Source organism: Atractosteus spatula, chromosome 6 (genome assembly GCF_055471065.1).
Source record: "Atractosteus spatula isolate fAtrSpa1 chromosome 6, fAtrSpa1.hap1, whole genome shotgun sequence".
In the NCBI taxonomy this organism is placed as follows: domain Eukaryota; kingdom Metazoa; phylum Chordata; class Actinopteri; order Semionotiformes; family Lepisosteidae; genus Atractosteus; species Atractosteus spatula.
In genome coordinates this window covers 49,407,552-49,431,030 of record NC_142711.1, presented here as the reverse complement: position 1 = coordinate 49,431,030, position 23,479 = coordinate 49,407,552, and the positions used below count along the sequence as shown (strand labels likewise).

Genomic DNA, 23,479 nt, shown 5'->3' with positions numbered 1-23,479 from the left:
GATGTCCATTAGAGTATTTATTACAAAACAAATTGCTGTTCATGTACAATCTTACCTAAAAGGTCTTTGTGTGAAAAAATGTACAAAAAACAGACTGGTGTGGGGTACTAATATTATTTTAATCAATGGATGAAGGAATCTTAACAGCCCATTTCTCTCACATTATGCTTTTGTTGACCAAATATTTCTGGCATAGCTATGGACAATACACTGAATTTGAAAATCAAGTGAATCCCAATTCACTTATTGGATACTGCAAAGGTAATGACAAAATTTGAAGGCACTAGCCTGTCCTGAATTTACACCGTTTTAAACATCTTATTCAGTAAGGTGCACATCAGTTATTTGCCCAATATGGTCATCTTTACATTTTAGTCTTTTATACTAATTTATTAGACCCAATGCAGAAATCAGAAGACACCAAACATTTTAAATGCATTATTAAACAACTTTCTTTCTGAAGGTTTTTACCAACTAGAATGGCAACACATTGGTGAGCACTGTGGTCTCACAGCTCCAGGGTAGTTTTATTGTACTTAAACTTGTTACGAAGCTTATTTATAATAACATTCCTAGTGTTTTGTTTTATAATTTTGTCTAATCAAGCTCATAGACCATAAGTGCATAAAACTTTTGCCCCCTCATGTCTTACAGTCCTCTCTTTGGTGTTGGAAGAAAAAACAGAACATCCCTGCTGCCCCCAAAGGCAAACTATTAAAAAAAATGGGTGCCCTGAATTAAAAGGGTCATAAATAATCTCTCTGGCAAATTGTAAAACAATGTGAGAATTTTTACAAAAGCACAGTCATAAAAAACCTTCCAAAATACACAATAATGTGATAGAAATATCTACTGAAAGAAATTAAGTTAGGGAGGTTGAAGAGTTGGGAAAATGTATGGCTTTGTATTGCATGTCAAAACCATACTGAAAGATCACTGAAGAAAAGCAAATCATTTTTCTCATTTTCTTCATTCTTCATTCTCCAAACTACTGCAGACGGATTTCCTTTTTGAACTAAACAACTGATAAATTGCTTTGGGGATGAACAGTACAACGTGAGGAAACACTTTCTAACTTGAATGATTTCTTAAAGAAATTAAAACAATTTATACGATAATCCCTCAGTCAAATGACTTCAAGAACTTTTAATAACATTCAAACAGCAGTTAATGAAAACTTTTTTTCATTTTGATTCCTTTCAAAATATTGGAACAGATGGACATTTTACCACCATGAAGTGGTAAATTCATTTTTTTTACCAAGGCTAAAGCAGTCTTGACATGCTATTGATTCATTTCACGCTAGATTTTTAAAAGGGATTCCCAGAATTTAGAAACAGCCACAGTATGTTTGCCACCAGGTGCACACTTAAAAAAGTGACGGTAAACTGACTACCAAGCACAGCATATAAAACCCCTTGTTATTTCCCTTGAGGACATATTATAGGACACCCACAAAAAATCACTAATAAAACATCAACCGCAAGGCTTTCTGTCAAGATGTTATTCTTTATCATTATGGCAAAGCCAATACAAATTTCTGTTCTATCGCACAGAGGACAAATTTCACTGTCCACCATAGTCCCATAGATATAAAACATTATCAGTATTAATATTTCCCAACCTTATGCCTGGAGACATAATGAATACCCTTCAATTTTTATACTTAAAAAATTGGATGAGGCAATAAAATCCCAGTATCCAGTAAATCCCAGTAAATCCTAGTGACCCAGCACCAACTGCTTGGCTTCAGAACTAGTCCCATGTAAGTATATTGTTTAAATGAACAGGTGTCTGGAAATACAGTGTAGTCCAATGGTAAGAATGCTCATCATAAAGAGGACATTACATAAATACAGCTTCCTACGTCTGTATAATTATTTAGCAGCTTAGGCTGCATTAATCAAGTTGAAGTCCTGCTGGCTTCATTAGCTCCATAGCTAAAGCAAGGTATTTCTGAATCCTTGGGCAAAGAAAACTAAAAAATATGCAAGGGAAAAAAACTGTTAAGGTTTCAACTGAGTAATTAAGTGCTCGATAAGATACTGTAGGATGTCCCTTGGATCTGGATTGGAAGACATTAAAATATTTAGATATCGGTTCGCTTTAGTTGATATGTTACACAATATCAGTTACGATTTGCTTGAATATCACAATCCTTTATTTTACTGCACTGAAAAAGTTACAGATTTTCCCCCCACCATCTTGCTAGTTTCATGTTTCTTCCTTCATCCTTCAGTTCTTTTCCTCTCCACTTTCCACCTTTTTTTTCTTTCCTTAAGGTACATGCCACTATATTGGGACTTGCCACACAATAGCTCAGAAATGAGGATTTTTCATCTTGCTAACCACTGTGACAACTGAGTGAAAGCAAAAGAAATCCATCTTTTTCAGTCCTGTGCACAGATGTCCCCGATGCTGTTCTCTAAACTGTTTCAGTCTGGAGAGCGGAGGAGAGTCTCTTATAAGAGGGACTGTCACATATGCGAGGAAAAAAATATAAAGGACAAATTGAAGCAATGTTAAGCAGCTGAAGTGAAAAATTAATTTAAGCATGGCTTGAAACAGCCCCTTTTGAGATAAGACTGAATACCTCTATAGCAAAGGAAGGACAATCCCAATGTCAAAAATCATCTGCAAGAAAATCAAACATTTAATTGTGATGGGGTTCTTCTTTTCACAGGATTTTCCTTATCCCTCAAGTGCATACCAGTTTCGAGGTTATCCTCTGATTTGGTTAATGTCAGTGCATTAAAATACATTTTTACAAGTCAGAGTGAAAAAGACACTTGCATTTATACAGCCAAATTCAGCAAAAAAATAGATAACAGAATCTTGCTCAATTCAGTTAAGAGCTACCTGTAGAATCACAGCACAATAGGGACCTACACTAAAAACAAAGTGGAGGCAACAAGATGGCTTTTGCTTTCTTTAAGCAGTGCCAAAAGGCCTGCAGTTCCACACTAGCTATATAACATGAGTTTATCATCAAATAAGGGAGAATCCTGAGTCACAGCAGCAGTGTTATGGCAAGTGCTTACCTATCCAATTTCACATCACTTCACCCCTCTGCCTAAACATCTGTAACAGCATACCCTCATTTCATAAAAAAGTCAAATCAATCTTTGTCATGATTGTGACAGCCTGATAAATGTAAAATATAAATAAACTTTGTTTTGGAAAACAAAATCCTAGGGTTTGGGTAGGGGGGGGTGTACTTCTACAGTACTTCTTCAAGCACTGTGTGTTAAAGCTAGACTGTTGTTAATCAATCTTCTTCTCAGTGGAGCTCTTCTCCTCGTGTTCCCCCTCTGTGAGGGCAGGATTCTGTTTCCCTACAGCCTCTTCATCGTTGCCGTCATCTGGCTCCTCGTCCTCGCTGCCCTCGTCGCTCAGCTCCCTCCCCTCCTTCTTCAGAAGCTCGGCGTCCTCCGAGCCATCGTCGGACTCAGCCGTGCAGATGCCGTAGCACATAATGCTAATCACCCCCAGGGGTAGGCCAAACAGGAAGCAGCCAAGGATAGGAGAGCTCTTAAAGACAGACTGAAAGGAAAAACAGAAACCACCGTCTTCTTTTTATGTCTTATACACTCCTATAAAAACATCCAGCACGGACATATAGGTATATGGTTATTTAATATTCAACTAGATCATAAGAGCATCTGTTCTTTGATTAGGGGGGTTTATACAGTTAGGAGTTATATTCACCTTCAAATATACAGTATGAAGGAACATTTAAAAAAAAAACAGGTACTGAACTTAGCTTGGTGAGAAAAATGCAGGAATGTGTTCAAAAATCTCAGACACATTGCCAGTGTATAAAGAGCAAACACATAGCAGCTGCTCTTACACAATGCAGGACTTTTACCTTTTCAAAATAAAGCTTAGAAATAGTTTGTAGCAGTGGGAGAAACTAGTTCTGAATTACTCTGAGCTCCAGAACAGTGAAAGTTTAAAATATGTTGCAAATTAAACAATATAACTTAGAATTTTTCTCTCTTTCGCCATCCATAAAGCTAACATATATTTGAATGCATTCATATTTCAAATATATCTGAAACAACTATCCCTATAAAATAGTCATGTGGAGACTTTTCAATGAATCAGAAATATATTCAGATAGGCTTTTATGTACTGTAAAAGAATGCCATGATTATTCATTTAGAAGACAATTTTGATTTTATGTGCACTCTTGAGGACAGATTGGGAGGGGAAAATGGTAATTATGTGCCTCTTTGCTATGAGGCATGGGCATGCTAAATTAACATTTTGACATGAGTAGATTTACTCTCACTAATAAAGCACCTTTCTGTCATATTTAATAATAGCAAAGCATTTTCCAGCATTAGATTAGCTGACGCTCAGCACACCTGATGAGGAGCTTGCAATATTCCTGAAAAACACATATGAAACAGGAAAAAAACACATATGAAACATAAGAAAACATTAAACTAGAGCAAATGGTTGGAAGGAGACCCTTATTTTGTTTAACCCTTTACTTTTTTAATTAATCTGCTGTTATTCAGGCAGGCAGTACTTGTTAAAGACACACTGAGGAGACGTGATGAGTGAGTCTTTTACTGTACCTCATGAATCACTAATGTTTTCACCATCAATGTTGAGTATGATGATGTGTATTAGGTTGTCTTCAAAACAAGCTTTTTTTCAGAAAATAAACCAATGACTGTTAATAACAGTTATTATGTTATTAAAATATAACAGTTAGATGTTATTAATAATTTAATAACTTAACTCATTGGGATTCTTCTATATTAACAACCAGAATATTGATAAGTGTTTAAGTAAGAAATTGACACAAAAAATTATTATAACAAGGAATTATACTTACAACAACAGTTGACTTTGCATCATATGCAACTCTTCTGATGCGCTGAATGATTCCATCACCACCTTGTGCCTAGCACAAAACACACGCAAGACATTTTTATATTTTGTTTTAAATTGAGCCAGTTTCAGAACTGAGCTCATTTCAGGATCATATACTGTATTAATACTCGTGTGCTTGCATATACCTCAGAACAACTTTCCATCTATTAAGACATTACTATTTAAAAGGTATCCAACATAGCTTTAAGTTTTAAGATTTCAAAATCTTGAAATTTCCTAATTTTTTGGGAAACTCAAACATATATTATTCAGACTTTTATTTCATTTTAAAACTTCATTGGAACATATCTGTAAATGACTCTTTCAATGTCTTACTGATCATTTTGATACCTTTAACAACTCTTGTAGATAGGCTATGAAGTTTAAATGTAAATAATTACATGATTCTTGGGAGGAAATGACTGTCAGTATTATCAGTTTGTAGTAAACTACAGAAGCTCACCTCTGCTGTTCCATCCAGGACTTGGTTAATAAACTGAACGAGATCTTCAATGCTGTTTATGGCTTTATTTGGGAGGAAATACTGCTGGTTTGAAGTGTTAAGGACGATGATTGTGGGAACAGACACCTCACTGTCAATTTAGAAAACAAATACAAATTGACAACTTAAAAAATAGGATTACCTTTCCTACACTTCCTGTTTCATAAAATGTTTATAGACTTCTTGTTTATATAAAAACATACCAGCTACACAGAAATAGAACAGAAAGGAGTATTTCTTTAGACATTATTATTTAAAAGCTATACACATTTTTTTTAAAGTGTATAGCTGACAACATCTTTAGAAAAGCATAAGTAATTAAATAAATAGTCTGCTATTGAAGATAAATGCTGCTTTTTCTGTATGGAGTGAAAAGGGGTAATCAAAATCAATAACTCTGTTAATTCATCTGTTTCATCAATACAAGAGACCTTTAAAAGCAGGAAGTTTTGGCAGTAATAAATATCTAAAAGCTACCAGAGCTTTACAGACAATTGCTCCCAGTTCAGACGTGAGAAAAATTAAAATATTGTATTCCCTCTGCTGCCAATTAAACACAATACAACCCTGTTAATATCATGAGGAATGACCACACAACACAATAAATCTCAAAGATATGGTTGAAAATAATTAAATATGCACAAATTGTTCTAAGAATGTAACAAAACAGAAATCCACCAAAAGCTTAGACTAAAATATTTACTGAAACATAGGACTACCTGAATGATATACTTCAAAACTGTACGATATACATAGTGAAAGTATGTAAAATATCTTTGATAAGGTTTTCACAACATGCAAATAGGTCTGATTTTCAGTCAGGTTTTTTACAGAATATGATATAGCATTGGGCGATCAGTATCTGTCATTGCAAAGGAACACAGGAATAAAAAAGCTACTTATGTCAGTAGAACTACTTTCTACAGTACAACAACTTATCCTTTGCCCAATCAGGAACAAAACTGATAGACACCTGATATTTATCCATCTTTGTCACGTTTTTATTTCATTTTCAGTCAACACTCCATCTGAACTATACTGTACTAACTTTACAAAATAACTACACAGACTATGTGAGTCAATAAAACAATACTTCCATTCTTATCTGAACCTCTGAACTCCCAGTATCTCTTTCTCACTTAACCTGTAAAACCCAATATGATGTTTATTTTCTACTTCTACAAAAGAGTATTAGATAAGGGGAAAATAAAGTTGAATAAAAATTTTAGGTCAATGGCAAACTCTTTCAAAATATTCTGTTGAAGGTGAAAATTAGCCCAACAAATGGATTCCAAACTATGCTATAAAATATTGCAATAAAAGACATGCCTTTTAATTTAAAGTATATTAACATTTTATCCTGTTTAACTATTTAAACACGTTAGTATTTAGAAATGTAATGTTTTACAAGTATATTAAAACTTTTACTTATTTATATATTAATTTTTAATACATATTTTTCAGGAAATTCAAGTGTTCAACATTTTATCCCCCCAAAACTAAAAAGGCGTGTGTTGTTCTCTGCCATTGGTACAGTAAGTGATTTGAAAAATAACGAATACTGAAAATAATCATGCCTAAATACACTGAACTATAAAAATCTATCGACTCAAGGCAGTTTACTTATATGGCAAACCGTGCATCAGGAGGCACATGAAACCTTAAAAAACTGCCAGTTGCCAGTCTAAACTCTTTAATTCCTTATTTTAATGCCTTTAAATTATGCTCACACTCAGAAACATTTCCCCTTTGTTTATAGATATTATTATGAAGGACTCTTTGAACTTTAGAAAACCTGGTATTAGCTCTTTGGTTAAGACTATTACTGGGTAGAGAATGAAAAGAAGGACTGGGGTAGACAAGTCACACGTCACCAATTAGAAACCACTTGTGCAGGTAGAACACCTTACAAACCATTCACAGGAACAGCCCATCTACTAAGAAGATGATTATTCCAAATTGACCAAAGGAAGAAATAAAACAGGCCAGAATTTATGGAACCATCTGGATAATAATGGGCTTAAGATCCCTTTTCTTTTTCACAGAATGATGAAAAACTTCATTTATTTAAAATACGAATTCCACTAACAAGTGACGTTACAGTATATCAGACTGATCCAGATAATCTGTATCTACAATGGATAGTTGAGGCCTGAATTGGCTTCTGTAATACAGAGTGTTGACTAAAAACTGATTTGAGCAGCACAGTAAAACTTATTCTTAAATTATAAACTAAGGGCTTGAGACTCAGAGAGAAATAAAAGTAGGCCTTTTGGCTCTGGTAGTGCAGTAGCTTATTGATCCAAGGATCTCATCCAGCTGTAGCTTGAAGGAAGCCAAAATAAGAACATAAGAACATAACTGTAATGGAAAAATGAAACTTACTCCATTATCAGACTGTTAATGTAATCATTGCCATCCATATGGCCAAACTGGAAGTCTCTGTGAAAATAAGAACAAAGAACCACTTAATGTCAAACGAAAAGAAAACAAAAGCAACTCAACATGTTCTCAACAGAAGCAGTAATTGAATATTTAAATAGAGATTTGCTGGTGGTGGCATTCAGTTTAGAGCAGCGATACCAAATCAACTACTGCCACTATTGCATCCATCCATTTTCTACCCGTTTCTCCCAATTCAGCGCTATGAGGGAGCTGGAGCCTATCCTGGCAAGCGACAGGCACAAGGCAGGGTACACTCTGGTTGGGATGCCAGTCCATCGCAGGGCACACACTCACACCAGGGCCAGTTTTTCCAGAAGGCAACTGACCTACCAGTATGACTTTAGACTGTGGGAGGAAACCAGAGCATCCAGAGGAAAATCCCATAAACAGGGGGAGACCATAGATAGTACTCCAGGTCCAGAATTGTCCCCAGAAAAAGAGAAAAGGCATGTCTTGTCCTATCATCACATGAAGGTGCAAAAATCTGAGCCAAGTATTGCAAATATGTCTGTGATTATTGCATTTTGAAATTTTATAACGGCTATCTTAAGTTTGTTTCAAGACTACTTATTTTACACATTGCTGTGTTAGAAAAGAAATATCCTCTGGATAAAACAAAACCACTAAATACCATTTCAGACCCCAATGACTTTTAAAAGTGATGCCTTTTTTCTACTGGACAAAGGTAAGACTGGGTGTGCATGAGTGCCTTTTCAGAGACAATCAATGCAGACATTTTTTTCCTACAAAAACACTTAGCTTGATTCTTGTTACATACTAGCTCCTGGGGTTTTGTGGTCTTGGTAATGATTTCTCTTTGGAAAGCCCCTGACGATGGCTCACTGTGATAAGATGCAGGGGAAATTTGATTTGTATTGCATCATACACAGAGGTGGAATACAGGAGTGGCATAAGGAAAACTGCAATTTTATTTCTAGGAAATCTCAGTATGCGACTGTTCAAAGAGACAACCACACATTAAGTCCTGATTTGCAATACACATTAATAAAGACAGTGGCAATAAAAATGTAAATACTCTAGAACTGCAAACACCAGCACCTGTCACAAAAGATGTGAAAAAGTTTAGAATTTATGTTATGAATAAAAACCAACTTTGAAAAAACAGTGCTGTGTAAAAAGTATTTAAAAATCAGGAGTCACAAAATGCTTATTATGAGCATAACACTTCTCTCCCCTAGTGCTTTCTACAATTGTAATCACTTACTGACTTAGTTAATACAGCTTAGTTTGAGTGAAAAGAAACCAAGCTTGTCATATAGCACTATAATTCACAATGATTAGAATTTTAAAAAAATGTAATCTAAAGCTAAAATATGAATACGCAGCCAATGTGAAGTGTTAGAAACTGTTACGATAATAATAGTTCAAAATAACAAAAAGTTCTAATGGTGAAATTCATGCCTCAAACTGCTCATGCCTAACATTTGTGTTGCTTTAAGCTTATCTACATCTCAGGACGGATACTGATATTGCACATGATTTGTTGGAAGGCATTATTAGAGACCGGTATTCAGAAACACTTTGAAATCCTTCAATTTTAGATAATTAGACTATTATGTCTTTGGTAAAGATGTATTCAGAAAAGCTGATAAGAGAAGGTTTCACTATCAGTCTTACCCTCTTATTTTTAAAGATAAGCAGTGATGGATTTTTTTCCTGTAATGTGCATGTCAAAGACACAGAATAGAAATTGCTGTAAAAATTACCAAGAAACATTTCTTGTGCATATGCCTGAAGACCATTGAGCTTTTAACAGTTTAATCGCCCAATGTCAGACCATGATGAGTTTCTCGGGTAAATGTTCTTTACACGTAGGAACTGTTACACCAAACTATGCATGGTTAATCTAATCACAAGCCTCTGCCTTCTTCCTTCTTTTGGATGATGCTGGAAAAACAGCAGTTCATCTTGTTCAAAATAAACCTTGCTCAGGAAAACACATCCAGTGTTTCATTCAACCTGAGAAAAATTGCTAGAGTAGTTAAAATATGCATGGAAATGCGAACACTGACATCTTTTTGACCTTTATTGAATGATTCATCCTTGCAAAAAGTAGCAGTTCCTGTTATAAATCAATCTAACCCCCATGGAAAAGAATAAGATATCGCTCTTGGGGATGATCTCAGATTGTTACTGTATGCCCATTTTTATCCAGTGCCAAGTACTGTGTATAATAGGGTTCTCCAAAACTATGCAATCAGAAATGTTTAACATCTTGTAAAAACCTCCTGGCATACATGTTAGTGAATTAATTGCCATATTCAATGATATTCCAAGGAAGGAAACAAGATATCATGCAAGAAATCTGTTTTAACATGTGCAATCGCCCCAGGTGTCCTCATGAACGTCTAGTGCAGGTAGGGTATTGCATGCACAAGGTTTTGTAGCAGAGGAGCTGCCCATTAGCAAAGAGCTACCAAGGTACCAAGACCACAGAACACAGTGTAAGGAAAACGGGGAATGAGCCCTCTTGAGAAGAAAGTCTTGCACACTATACATGGCATTGTGTAGGTGTGGTAACAAGCTCAGAATGCTTTAGTCTGCCGTATACTGTTGTAAATTCTTAGAGAGCTCTCTATTTTGGGAAGGGCACCATGACTGCCAGCACGTCCTATGACCAGGTCCCATGCAGTGGATGTTAATGACTAGTGTACTGTTACCATTTATGGTATTTCAAGACAATAATACACCATGTCAATTAGGAAGGAAAGGAACACATGGGTTCAAGGAAAACACTTTTTGGCCTCAACCTCCTGGGGTGAACTGGAAAGGCAAGTCATGAAGAAATAGCCAATGACTTCTCTCATTTCACAAGGAAATACACTATGTAGTTCTGGGGTATACTGGATTCATTCTGGTCCCACAGAAACAGAGACCATAACAGCAAGAAAGGGTAAAAAGTATTCTCACTGCAGTCTGTTTTCATTGCCCATTAATTTTCTCCCATCTGAGCCACTGAGCTTCACAGCTCTTTGAAAGCTGTTGTTGGTTTCAGAGTTCACAGCGGCATCCCTCACCAATTTCCTCCCTGCGCATCTATTGTACTTAGTTTTGAAAGTCGACCTTGGCAGTATCTGGGTGGTATGATGTACCGTGTATTTCCTGATGATTAAGTACCGTACTCAGAGGAATATTCAGGGATTTTGAGATTTTTTGTACCACAACTTGCTTTCAAAGCTCCTTAGTCTTCATGATTGGGTTTTCATTTTATATCCATTCCTCAACCAAGGAACCTTATAGAGATGAGAGTTTTTATTCTGAAATCATGAGAACCACTATGCTGCACATATACAAAGGGCCACTTAACTAATTATGTGGCTCTTTAAAGCAAGTTTGTAGACCTAAATGAATTTTGGTTTGCCACAGTAAAGTGTTTGAATACTTGAGCAATCATGACTTTCATTTTTCTTGGATATTACTTACTTTTTTCCTCTTTGTTCGACTGAATTTATGGAGTCGGTTGTGTATATGAAAAATATTAATTTCCACTTCAAAGTGTCATGAGTGGGAACTTTAAGAGCATGGAAATGTGAAAACTACACTTGCCAAATTCACAAAGTTTCAGCGCAGCATAATGAATTTCTGACTGACTAACAATTGTCATCTACAACGTTTATTAACAGAGTGCACTTGTAAACTCAAACGCTACTGCTATGTGTGGCTACTGGTGGAAACAGTCCAAGCTGTACATTTGCAACGCATGCTTGACATCATGTTACAGATGCTGTCTTGTAGGATTCTGTGTGAATTCCTCTTGCAGAGCCTGGGCAAGTATGTGACTGTTCACTAGTCCCTGCACCTTAGATGCCACATGTCACTTACATAACATTCAGTGAGGTTGAAGTCTGGCGTCTAGGCAATCTACAGCATAACAGTCATATTCACACTGGTGTAGATTACATGAACATGAGGATGAGATCAAGAATGTTGCCCTGCTGGAATGCTGGCATTTCGGAATGAGCCCACAGGAAGAGCAGCAAGTGAGGTCCCAAGATTCAGGCGGTTAGTAATCAGGTTATGATCAATCACCACAAATGGAATTCTATAGCAACTAGACACTCCTGCCCAGACCACTGTACTCGAACCTTACCATTGATCCTGGCATGGCGTCATGACTCATGCCTCCCACAGGCCTGTCATTGACAGACTGCATGTGTCTTGCCAGGATAGTAACTATTGCCTGTGAACACGGTGATTGAGACTCAGAAACTCAGACTTAGTTCTGCTTCCAACATACTGATAACATGATGGTGTTGTTCTCGTGATAACAAAGGGCATGTCTGTTCCTTTCTGTGTTTTACTTTCATGATTTTCACCAGCCTTGACATTAACAGATTAAATCACCTCCCACCCTGTATTCAACCAGCTCTCCTACTAATAAGTTGCCTTAGTGCTTATGCAACAATCAAAGTCACTCAAGTGCATCACGGTCAATCATGAATGATTTATTAACCAAAAGGATAACAAAAACATTTAATCAATATATGTATATTTTTCTAAATAGACCGATAAGTTTTTTTGAGGCTCCAAGCATATTAACTGATCTGATCTGTCTCATTTGTAGGAATTGCAGAATTAAAAGTTCTTGCAGACAAAGTGGGATAAAAATGTAAAAAATAATGAAGGGAGCTGGTGAGATCAGAAAAAAAATAGTCTGCTTGCAGACAGACCAGTACAATTTTCCACTGGCTAACGATAAACAAAGGAAGGAGACAGAACCAACCAGACTTGCTGCAGATACTGAAAAACTACTTACTCATGGTTTACTGCATACACAATGTTTCCTTTATGGATGTTTCAGCATTTTCTTATACAGTACAGGCATCTAAACAGCTTTTGCAATTCTACAGTTCTAGAAAGGCAAATAAGCTTTTATGCATAAACAACAATGGAAAACTGCCCATCACACAGATTACACTGCACAAAGTAATACGAATAGGGAAAGGCAGATAGCACACACATATATATATATTTCTTTTTAAAACAATTGAACATTCTCTTGTGACATTCTTTTAAGACAGGTGTATTAGTAGCCATTCTCACCTGTTAAAATGATCCCTGTATTCTTTTGCAACTCTCTGAATCAAAGACTTCAACCTGTAAGACAAACACAATGATCTCTCAGAGTAAACTCAAAGATTCTAGCATAATAAAGTATACCATATAATAGTGTTGAGTATGTTCTAAATGCTTTTAGTGTTGTTTCACTAAAACAGATGTAAACACAAAGATTTAAAGTGTGTAACCAACTAAGCTGTAAGGAATACCCAAGAATTCACCTGGTGCTCTCCTCAGAGGCGGTTTTCTCATCAAGGACAGCAATTGCCACCAATTTGCCTATTAGGAAAAAGACATTATAAAATACCATGAAATATGTTTATAGACAAAACAACAGGATAATAAGGAACCAGCTCATATTCCTTGTTGTAGCTAAAAGATTTAAATTAAATTCAAGCAAATGGATTCTGGGAAAAACCCTATAATTTGTATTGTACAATGTTAAAAAGACAAAGATTGCCATCTACTGGTAAAAGTGTATATGTTTTTTTTTCTAGCAGGTGGAAACAATTAGTTCACAAAACATGCTGCTTTATTTTGCATCACCTATCCATTTTTGTGGCAAACTACGTGTTCTAGATGTTACTTTATCATTGTGATTAGGTCTTTTTTTGAACTGCCTGGTCTACTTGTGCACTTCAAACTGCACAGAAAGGAGTTGTTATGCAAATCGCTTTCTGAGATCCAAGACATTATGAAGCAGCGGGCTGTGGGAACAGAGTCAATGATGGCACTATAATCAGCAGATACCACACAATGAAAGCTTATTCTCCAAGCCCCTCTTAAGAAATTACTACATTAAACTAGATAAAATATTAAACACTGCTTCCTGAGTTCTGAATCAGACTGTTAAGCAGGGGGGAGTTTATATTTAGGAAAGCTGCTCCTTGTATCTATAATATATGTTCAACATATCTGACAAAATTCGTTGGCACGAAAAAGTGGTTCATATGGCACAAATATATTGCCTTGCATTGCATTATGTTTTTTTTCTAATACAGAGGTAGTGATATGGACAAGTTTTCTAATTATTTACCTGTGGAGCAAGTAATAGCTTAGGACAAGAAACCACTTACATGTGTGTTGGTGTCTGCTCCATTACATGCTTGGTGTTATGCAATTGACATTTTTTCTATCTGTATCAAAGCTGCACATATTAACGTGGCAGTTCTCTGCATGTTTTAAATTTAAGAATAAAACTTGCATTATAATGATACTGTATAATAATAATTATACTGACCAGACAGATACTACTGGAAGTAGTGCTGAGTGAGGTGAAGCCAGCAAACAGTTGTAGAAAAGGACTGATTTCAGTTTTACTGACCAGCATGTATACTCAATATGAAAAAAAAATGTTGTACATGACTAAAATAATCTGATATCAGATATCATAATTACTAGTCCATATCCTCATTGCTTTTCCCACACATTTCTCTGAATATTTCCAAAGATTAATTTTAAACAGATGAAGTATGGGACCAATTATGGGAAACAGGTGATGAATGAATGCAGTGTTTTTCTTGGTTACTTCCTCTTGCAGCATGCAGAAATAACAGCACAAACAACTAATCATTCTATAGTGATATCTTTGTGTTGATGTATACTTGAAGTCTGAGTCTAAAAAGACTCTTTTCCCCCATGCACCTAGTTCAATACAACCCCTCAGGCTTCTTACATCTCATATGGTAACAGTTCTAGTCCTGTTTAAAAGGCTCACAGTGGGATATTAATATGATATAGACTAGACCTGAGAAGCAGGTAGCTCTCTGCCTATTCAAATACAAAGACTTATTTTTAGTACAGCACACTGCTGGTTTATCTCAGTCATCTACTTTTCTATCTACTCTGCAGAATATAGCTGACATATACTAGGAAATCAGAAAATCACAGATCAATGCACCAACCTGTAGTGCACCCTTCAAAAGTATACCCAATTTAAACTTAAAATGGGGGTTCCTGTGCCTTATTAACCATCCTTTCACCTGTGAAGCAGATGTCAGTTCTCACCTGAAATGAATTGGAGGTACTATGTACAATATTGCACTAGAAGACAGGTTTGAAACTGAGAAGCAAAGGGTTTTTAAATCAGTGTTATTTATTCAACATTGTATATTGACTTACATTAAAATACCTGCAATACACATCATTCTTACAAAAAAGCACCCTCAGAAATTAGCTGATACCTGATTAAGATATTCATGTGCTTCGGTTTCAAATGAGATGTATTTTCACACTACAGCCTTTTTAATTGATTTGTCTTCATCTTCCAGGTTCTGCTTTTCATTTATAATATGAAATCTACCTTTTAATAACTGGCCATGCCTCTTTAATGTGAACACAATTACACATAGTGATGGCAACAAGGCGTATCTGGACAATTTGTTTGATGCTTATATCAGGCTCTTATTAAAATATTGTGCTCCAATTTGCAGTTTCTGCAAACTACTTGTGAATGAAAAAACCTTGGCCACTTTCAGAGGACAATTTAGTTGTTACACAAGCAAAGCAATTTTAAATCCATTATGCAGTTAACATAAGGAAGACAGCCTAATTCCATTTTATGACTAATATTTTATAACAGGGCTACTCAACTCTTCTAATCCACATCTGTTCAGCATTTTGATACAACTAGCTCCTTAAATAAGAGTCTTAAATCTCCTTAAGACGGATCCTGCTAATCACCAAATCAATCAATAATTAAACTGGTTGTATCGAAATTGCACAGTGGAGTGGATATGAGAGGCCACAGATTGATTAAGACATTTAACGGCCTTCAAGATCTATAAATAACAATTTTCTAACTTGCCTCTTTAATAATTAATCAAAACAGTAGAAATTAAATCATGAAGACATTTAAGTATGTACTCCATATACTCATGCCTCAGTACCTGTTTCTCCAAGTTCATATAAAGTGAATCCATCAATCTGCAGATATCCAAGAAATCGTTCCCTATTAACCCAGGAAGATAAATCGCCATCTTCATATTCTGAAAAAAAAAACAAAATCAAAATATGAGAAAATGAATATTTTGAAAATCTGAATGGCTGTCAAAATATCTTTGTGTTTCAAATCAATATAGCTGGATATTAAAGTGGGTGAAATCACTGACTACGAACCACCGTATGATCAGGAAACGAGTGAACAGAAACTTTATAGAGAAAGTTTATAGAGTTTATGTGACCTGGAGTATTGGGACACTATGGACACTGCTGCCTTGACATTTTGGTTGGTTGATCCTAACCAGGGTTATATGTTTAAAATGAATAAATTTAAGTTAATTTCTGAATTAATGCCCAAATAACTTTGTTGTTACACTGTCCAATAAGTTTGTACACTGAAAAACACTGCTCTGGCCATAGCTCAACACATTGCGCTCTGTTCCCAAAATGAGTGGAAGCTGTACTCCTCACACTATGTACTGAACTACACTTGCATAAAATAAACTAAACTTTGCAGGACAAGAAGACAAGGAGGACAAAAAAGGAATTTTGATCTTCAGAAACATGATCCTGGAAAACGGTTACATTTACCAGAATCAGATCCAAAGCCTGATGTTTATCAGTTCTCAGCTCATATTACAAGAAGATGAATTTTACTGTATGGCTACATGGTTATCTAAAAAAAATGTTGTTCTTAAGTTCACCTGACAGGTCTGTAAATAAGCTGTTCTTTTGAAAATTACAAAATGTTTCTGTCGAACAAAAATGCCACACAAATAAGTACGCATATAAATTAAACTGAGAAAATGTCAGGATATTTACAGTAATCTACCTAGTATTTTACAGAAAGTTTTAGAGATCACAGAATGTAAGTGACACAAAATTCAAAGATGCAACTGCCCATACACAGTGCTGATAAAAGGCTCGCAATGTTTACATGAAAAAAGTCACACAAAAATCCAAAATACAGCCTCACTGGAACCTAAACTAACATGCAATACAAAATCTCAAAACAAATACCGGAATCTAAAGGACAACTGAACTGGCTCTCAATCTTAAGACTGAACCAATGTTTTTTTTAACATGCACTTTTGTCATAATGCAGATTTTCTTAATTCATTTGGAACTGTCCCCTCAATATAGCTAGCTTTAAACTCAAAATATAAAGATGGGATTTTTATTACTGGTTACGTTGGCTGCTTTCATAAGGAAGTTGGTAAAAAAAATATTTTGTTCAATTATTTTAAAAAGTGACATAAACATAATATCTGAACGTCTATCTTTTGTGCTGTCCCCCATTATCCCTTTTGTTCACATCTGCTGATGAATATTGCCTCAGATGCTTACTTGATAAATATTTAAGTTAGTCATATGCTCATGTTTTTAGCCAAGACCAGTACCTATAATCTCTAATCTTTTCATTCTTTCCTTGAATGGAATCAGAGCCTTCACACAAAACAAATGCCAAGGATCCTTCAAAAAGCTTTCAATAAATATTTCAGTCTAAATAAATATTTTTGCAGCCATTTCCTTTGGAGAAAAAGGTCCTGTGTATGTGGTCATTATAGCTCCTACAGCAGTGTTTCTAAGAGCAAGGAGTTTAAGGGTACAATGCTACAGAACAGACAAGTCATTACTAAAATAAATTGCAGATAAACCTAAAAGATTTAGGGGTGAACGAAAGTACTTCCACTGCACAAAGAAATTGTAAAGATTAAAAAATGATTAATCCTTTTTAGGCTATTCAGTATTTGTTTTAAAGTATTTTAAGTAACAAAGTCTATGACTAAAAGTAAGACAAAAACTGTGTTTTCCTATAATGCCAGTTTAAGTGAAAAGACTTCTTGGTTAATTTCTGACCTGTGACCAATAGATTGTCACTGGCTCTCAATGTAGCTTTCAGCGTATTCCTCACATACACAGGCAGCATCCATCCCTGACTACCCAGAAATACAGGGCACAAGACTGGACTGGGAACACATGACTGCACATCGAGTACATACAGTAACAGGACCATGGAGAGTTTACAACACCTGGCCAATCCCATTCAGCATGTCTTTGAGAAACCAAAGGCAGGTAGGTGCCATGAATGATTTTTCAAATGCACTATATAAGGGACATTAATCAGACAAGTATTTATCCACCAAAACTGGCCTAACAAGGAATGAGATAACTGGTTCAACACAACCCACCTTAAAATGTAAAACAGGCTAGAAGGAACTAAATTCTCCCTGTATTGCCAATATCGAACTAGATATAGACATTACAAACAACCAGTCTGTTCTGAAAGGTCTGAAATAAATCCTGGTCTGCTGTTTCACCCACCAGAAACAAAGTTCTGTTTATTTATGACTTATCATACGTTCTGTCTATAAGCCTGTCATCTCCTGCAGGTAGCCTGATATTTACAAAGTGGGAGGAATGAAACCTTTAGGACATTTCACAAAGGGGTGACAGTATATAGACATCCTCTTACTGAAGGCCACTTAACAGTTTAAAAAGAGAGCAGACCTTGAAGGAGCAAAGATGCAACTTTGCACAAAAATGTGCATTCCTGATTTTTCACACAACTGTACAAGAAACTGAAGATTAACTATGAGGGAGCATCTACAATACGTGCATCACGGACCATTCTTGGCAGGTATTTAGGATCACTGGCTAGATGATTTGTTTTTTCAAGGTCTGAGACGGAGACGGTCGCAAGTTCATGTCAGAACTTGCACAGAACTGTAAATCTGCAAAGATCTTTACATATTGAATATTTCAGCTTTACAATTATTTGTAATTGCTGAATCCCATTTTAATATTAAAATTTCTTCAGAAGGCTTCAATGAACCAAGCATATTTTACATTTTTAATGGATGCTGGGATTGTTGTTCCTCAAGAACAACTGTAAATGATTAAACAAAATTTAAATAAGAGCAATTGTAAATTACAGAAAAAATGAAGATGTTGATTTTCCACTTCCTCAAATTATTACTGTTTCCTTCACTGTTGAGTTAAGATAAAAATGAAAGGCCTAAGTACAAAAAATAGATACCAAGGAAGTCTAAAATAACAGTATTTAGGATGTAGCTCTGTTTAAGAGTACAGTACTTGAAGATTGTTTATGAACATAGCCAAAAGTGTCAACCTAAGTACTGGTTGAAACGTAAATGTCAAGTCACTTTGTCTTCACTTGTCATTAAAACCTTTAAAACCATGTTTCAAAAATTACCGATCAGTTTATTTAAACTAGGATGCTATGTTGTACAATAACTGCAATAAAAATACAAATTTGAGCTTACCTAGAATATAACCTGTTTTAACTAGCACGGATCTTTCTGCAGGCTCACCAAACATGACAAGCAGGTTCCACAAGGCAGTGTGGAGCTCTCAGATCGCGTTTTAAACACTATTTGCTTACATTTGGTATATCTGAAACAACCCTTCAAAGCTTGAACTGGTACAAATTGCTAGTTTTTATGTATTGTATATCCTCTTTAGTAAATGCCACCGTCCTCCCTCTCTGTACTTTAATTTGATGCTAAAAGTAAAGTAAATTTAGAGTGGTTTTGCTCTCAACAGGTAAAATCTTTGGTGGTTATTCTGCCAATGAAGCATGTATTTAATTTTACAATAATGTACTGTGTGCATTTCAACTATCACAATCAGCCTTGCATGACTAAGTTGAATTTAGCTCTGAAGGAGAAAATTAAGAGAAGGTTGCAGTACATTGCTTGTGATAGTTCTGAATATGTTTCTCCATCTACAGTATGCTTTCATGAATGAAGTTTTGTTTTGTTTCGTATAATTGTACAATTACTAAAAAATAATAAGTAATAGGTTTATTCCATGCTGAAAAAAAGAAGAAAGAAAACAATGTTTCGGCCGTGGAGCCTTCTTCAGGTGTGAATAAAATGGAATAAACCTATTACTTGTTCCTTTGCAGCCTACGCATGCTGACGCAGCTACCCACCTGAACTACTAAAAAATAATATTGTATAATCTCATTACAATAAGAATGGAGAATGCTAAATAAAAAACGTTATTTACAGTGACTGGAACTTTTCTAAACTTGGAACAAATGCAAATCATTGTCCTTTTGGGAAACTTTATCTTATCAGATGACTGCCAACAACAGGTCTGTGTGTCGATTTAAGAGAACTGTTTAATTACCCAATGATAAACTCGAAATACAGCCAGTCTGCTTACATCATATGCAAATACAAGCTCTACTGTTTTTTTACACATCAGGTATGTCTTGCTTAAAGACATCAACCTCAAGGACAGGGCACATATAAAAGCTTCACAATAGACACAGCTATATTTTTCATGAATGACTTGCACTCCGTACAGCATAAAGGTAAGCATTTTAACATTAAAAAGCACTCGCATGACAAGTGTGTCTGCGTGGAGCAACAGAATAGAAAAAGATTAGAAACCCTCTAAACACTGTTTTGTTCATCTTTTGATCAAAGCTTGAAAACAATTTTACTACTACAAATAAAAACTGAGGTAAAGGCTTTCATCTTCCTTTACCATTTAGAAAACCAAATTTGTGCTCTGAATAACCACAAAAAAAAGCAGATGGCAAAATAAGGGGAGTGAATAGATCACCCGTATTATTACATTTAACTAAGAGAGTCAGCAAATTAAAATTAATGAATCATTTGCATGACCTGCTCTCTTTATAAAAGTTGTATTATACGTTGAATTATTGTTTTTCCAGTAAAACATGACATCCTTTTTCTCTCTATTTAAGAGAAGGATCATCGGTACAAAATGGCTGCCCCTAAAGGCTTGGACATTCTCTCCATCAAAGTGCTGGAGGATGACTTTGAAAGCGCAGTGTTTGTGGTTCAAATTAAGTGCCACAACCCAGTGCTTCTGGCATACTGGCAAAGGAAAATGTTTTTCTACAATGGTCAAGTGCAGCAGACGGATACAATTTGCTCAGAAACCATGGACAGCATGGAGTTTGTCCTGAGGGTTCTACACCGTTCTGATAGACTTTCAAATAGCGACTACTGGAGCCCGTTCATTATTGCCATCTGCCTGGATGCTCTGTACTTCAATTACCAGCTTCCATCTCACATTGTCTGGAATGGTAACATTAAGCAAGTTATGAAGGAGAACACTCTGTTTCTGACAAGGTGAAAAGGCTGAAGCAAGTATTCCCAAATCCTGTTGCTTTGACCTTTTCCATGTGTCTTTAGATGCGCATTCCATCAAGCTTGTGTCTGAATGTCCTGATCTCACATCTAACAGATGCGTCTATGAAACAGCAAAATCTTACCTGCTCATATCAATATATGATGGAGACTTTAAAACTGCAACAAATACCATTGGTACTAATATGCATCTGTTACTTTTAAATACCCATAAGTATATGATTTTCTGTCTCTCTTTATAGTGCTCTTTATTCAGTAAATTGATAACTCAGCATTAAAATAACATGTATTTCCTTGAGATTCTTTTGAGATATAATATGTACCTTTAGGTTTCCAGTTTATCCAAACAGCAGAAAAAGATTTTGGAGCATGTTATTATTCAGCAACATAACACTATGCCATCTGTGCTCATGTGAAATGCAGATGCCATGATCACAGAGAGTCATTTGCATGTTTTTTTTAACATGTTCTGGTCCTATGAAAAATGTGACCAAACTGCTGAGCAGCATGATAGTCCTGTTGAAAAAAGCAAGCCAGCATTTTCATACTGTTAAAATGGCTTTTGAGTGGTTTATTGTGTACCTCAATGCACTGTATCAGAAAGCATTACAAAAACATTAATATAGTGAGAGCCATTACAAATGCAACAAAAGCAATTGGTTCCAAACCAGTGCTCATTTAATGCCTCTCTAATGCTTCTCAGTATAAACTGGAATACAAAAGCTCCACTTGAAGACAGAAACAAACTAAAACAGTATTAATGAAAAGATAAGATGACATGCACTTATGAGAAGCATCTTTAGATTTTTTTTTTACTATTTGGTGCTGTAAAGAAAGTAAAATTAAAGAGGAAAAAAACATTCCCTTTTGGTGGGTTTATGCATAAATGAAGAGTATGCCACCCTGGTCTCGGTCCCACATTCCTTCATTTTTCATAGATATGTTTAAAGAGTGATTGAGTAACATGTGGTTGTGCATTCTCTAAAAACAAGAACTTCTCCAATTAAGGCATTCAGAGCATATTATGAAATTAATGAAAACCATGTCAACGCAACTTCTTCAACCCTCACATTTATCACAAAGACAACACATGTCTGTATTATGTAAGTAGTATTTATCTGAAATCATGTGATCAAAAAAATATGTTTTGTTTTTAAGTTGTTCTTTAAATACAAAGATAATCAAAACAGTATGCACATTTGGTGGAATCTTGTTTATTTTTTTCAGCACACAACAAAGTTAATGAATTCATAAAAACTGGACAGAATAAGTTGAATTGTTATAGTCTTTGCTTCATGTAAACATACAGAACAAAACTGGGTTTATGGGGTAATTAACACTTCCCAAAATCTGAAATGAATATTACTCTATTTGCTTATGGTGCAGCCAGCCAAGAAGAGAAAATAGTTAATTCTAACTTTTAATTGCAACTATAATGTTATCTAAAAATAATAAAATCTGTTAATGTTTTATTTAACCATTTATTTTTATTTATATCTTGAAGTCTTAGACACACCTGTATAAGAAGTATAGGCATCTAAGCTACAAACCCTCACTTTTAAGTTATAGAACACAGTAAAAGCATAATTGTGTGAAAAATGTGCAAATGCCTTTAAAATGCATTAGTTCTCTTTCAATATGTTCCTATATTTCTGAATTACAAATGATGGAGTCATTTTAAAGTGAATATTTTTAAATTAAACACCTTCACTTGTAATTCTACTTGAAAGAGCATGTAGCTCTGAATTTGTCCACCCATCTAATTTCAAACAACTTTTTCCAACTCAGCGTTGAGGGAGAGCTCCGTCCCAGAAGGCAGTGCGAGCACAAGGAGAGGACACCAGTCCATCGCAGGGCACACAGACATGCACACACTTACACCAGGGCCAATTTTCCCAGAAGCCAAATAACACACTAGTAGCACACCAGTGCCGACATAGCTCAGCTGGGAGAGCGTTAGACTGAAGATCTAAAGGTCCCTGGTTCGATCCCCGGTTTCAGCAGTCATTTTAACTTTGTTGTGTCTGCTTTATTATTTTGTGGCGGAGTGGTGGCTCTGTGGCTAAGGATCTGTGCCTGTGGCTGGAAGGTTGCCGGTTCAAATCCCGCAGCCGGCAAAGGAATCCTACTCTGTTGGGCTCCTGAGCAAGGCCCTTGACCCCAACTGCTCCAGGGGCGCTGTACAATGGCTGACCCTGCGCTCTGACCCCAAGCTTCTCTCCCTGTCTGTGTGTCTGTGTCTCATGGAGAGCAAGCTGGGGTATGCAAAAAGACGAATTCCTAATGCAAGAAATTGTATTGCAACATTATCATTATTACATTATCAGTTTGTTTTTGGACTGTAGGAGGAAACCAGAGCACTTGATGAAATCCACAAGAACAGTGGAGAACTTACAAACATTACACAGATAGCACCAAAAGCCCGGAATCGAATCTAGGGCCCCAGCGCTGCACTGTTCCAACCCCTCTAAAT

At 35.8% G+C, this 23,479-nt stretch overlaps 1 protein-coding gene across 1 annotated transcript in view; it reads right to left on the bottom strand.

Annotated features, from left to right (window-relative positions):
- Window positions 1–2,143: 2,143 nt before the first annotated feature.
- The window catches only part of LOC148833014 (protein disulfide-isomerase TMX3-like), a 41,473-nt gene continuing 20,137 nt past the window's right edge, over window positions 2,144–23,479 (bottom strand). Inside the window, exons 10-16 of the mRNA XM_088918678.1 lie at window positions 15,802–15,900; window positions 13,135–13,192; window positions 12,899–12,952; window positions 7,775–7,831; window positions 5,351–5,480; window positions 4,850–4,918; window positions 2,144–3,543 (exon numbers count right to left, since the gene is read on the bottom strand). Coding sequence (XP_088774804.1) covers window positions 3,265–3,543; window positions 4,850–4,918; window positions 5,351–5,480; window positions 7,775–7,831; window positions 12,899–12,952; window positions 13,135–13,192; window positions 15,802–15,900 — 746 coding nt within the window. The 3' untranslated portion in view covers window positions 2,144–3,264. The remainder of the gene's footprint in view (window positions 3,544–4,849; window positions 4,919–5,350; window positions 5,481–7,774; window positions 7,832–12,898; window positions 12,953–13,134; window positions 13,193–15,801; window positions 15,901–23,479) is intronic.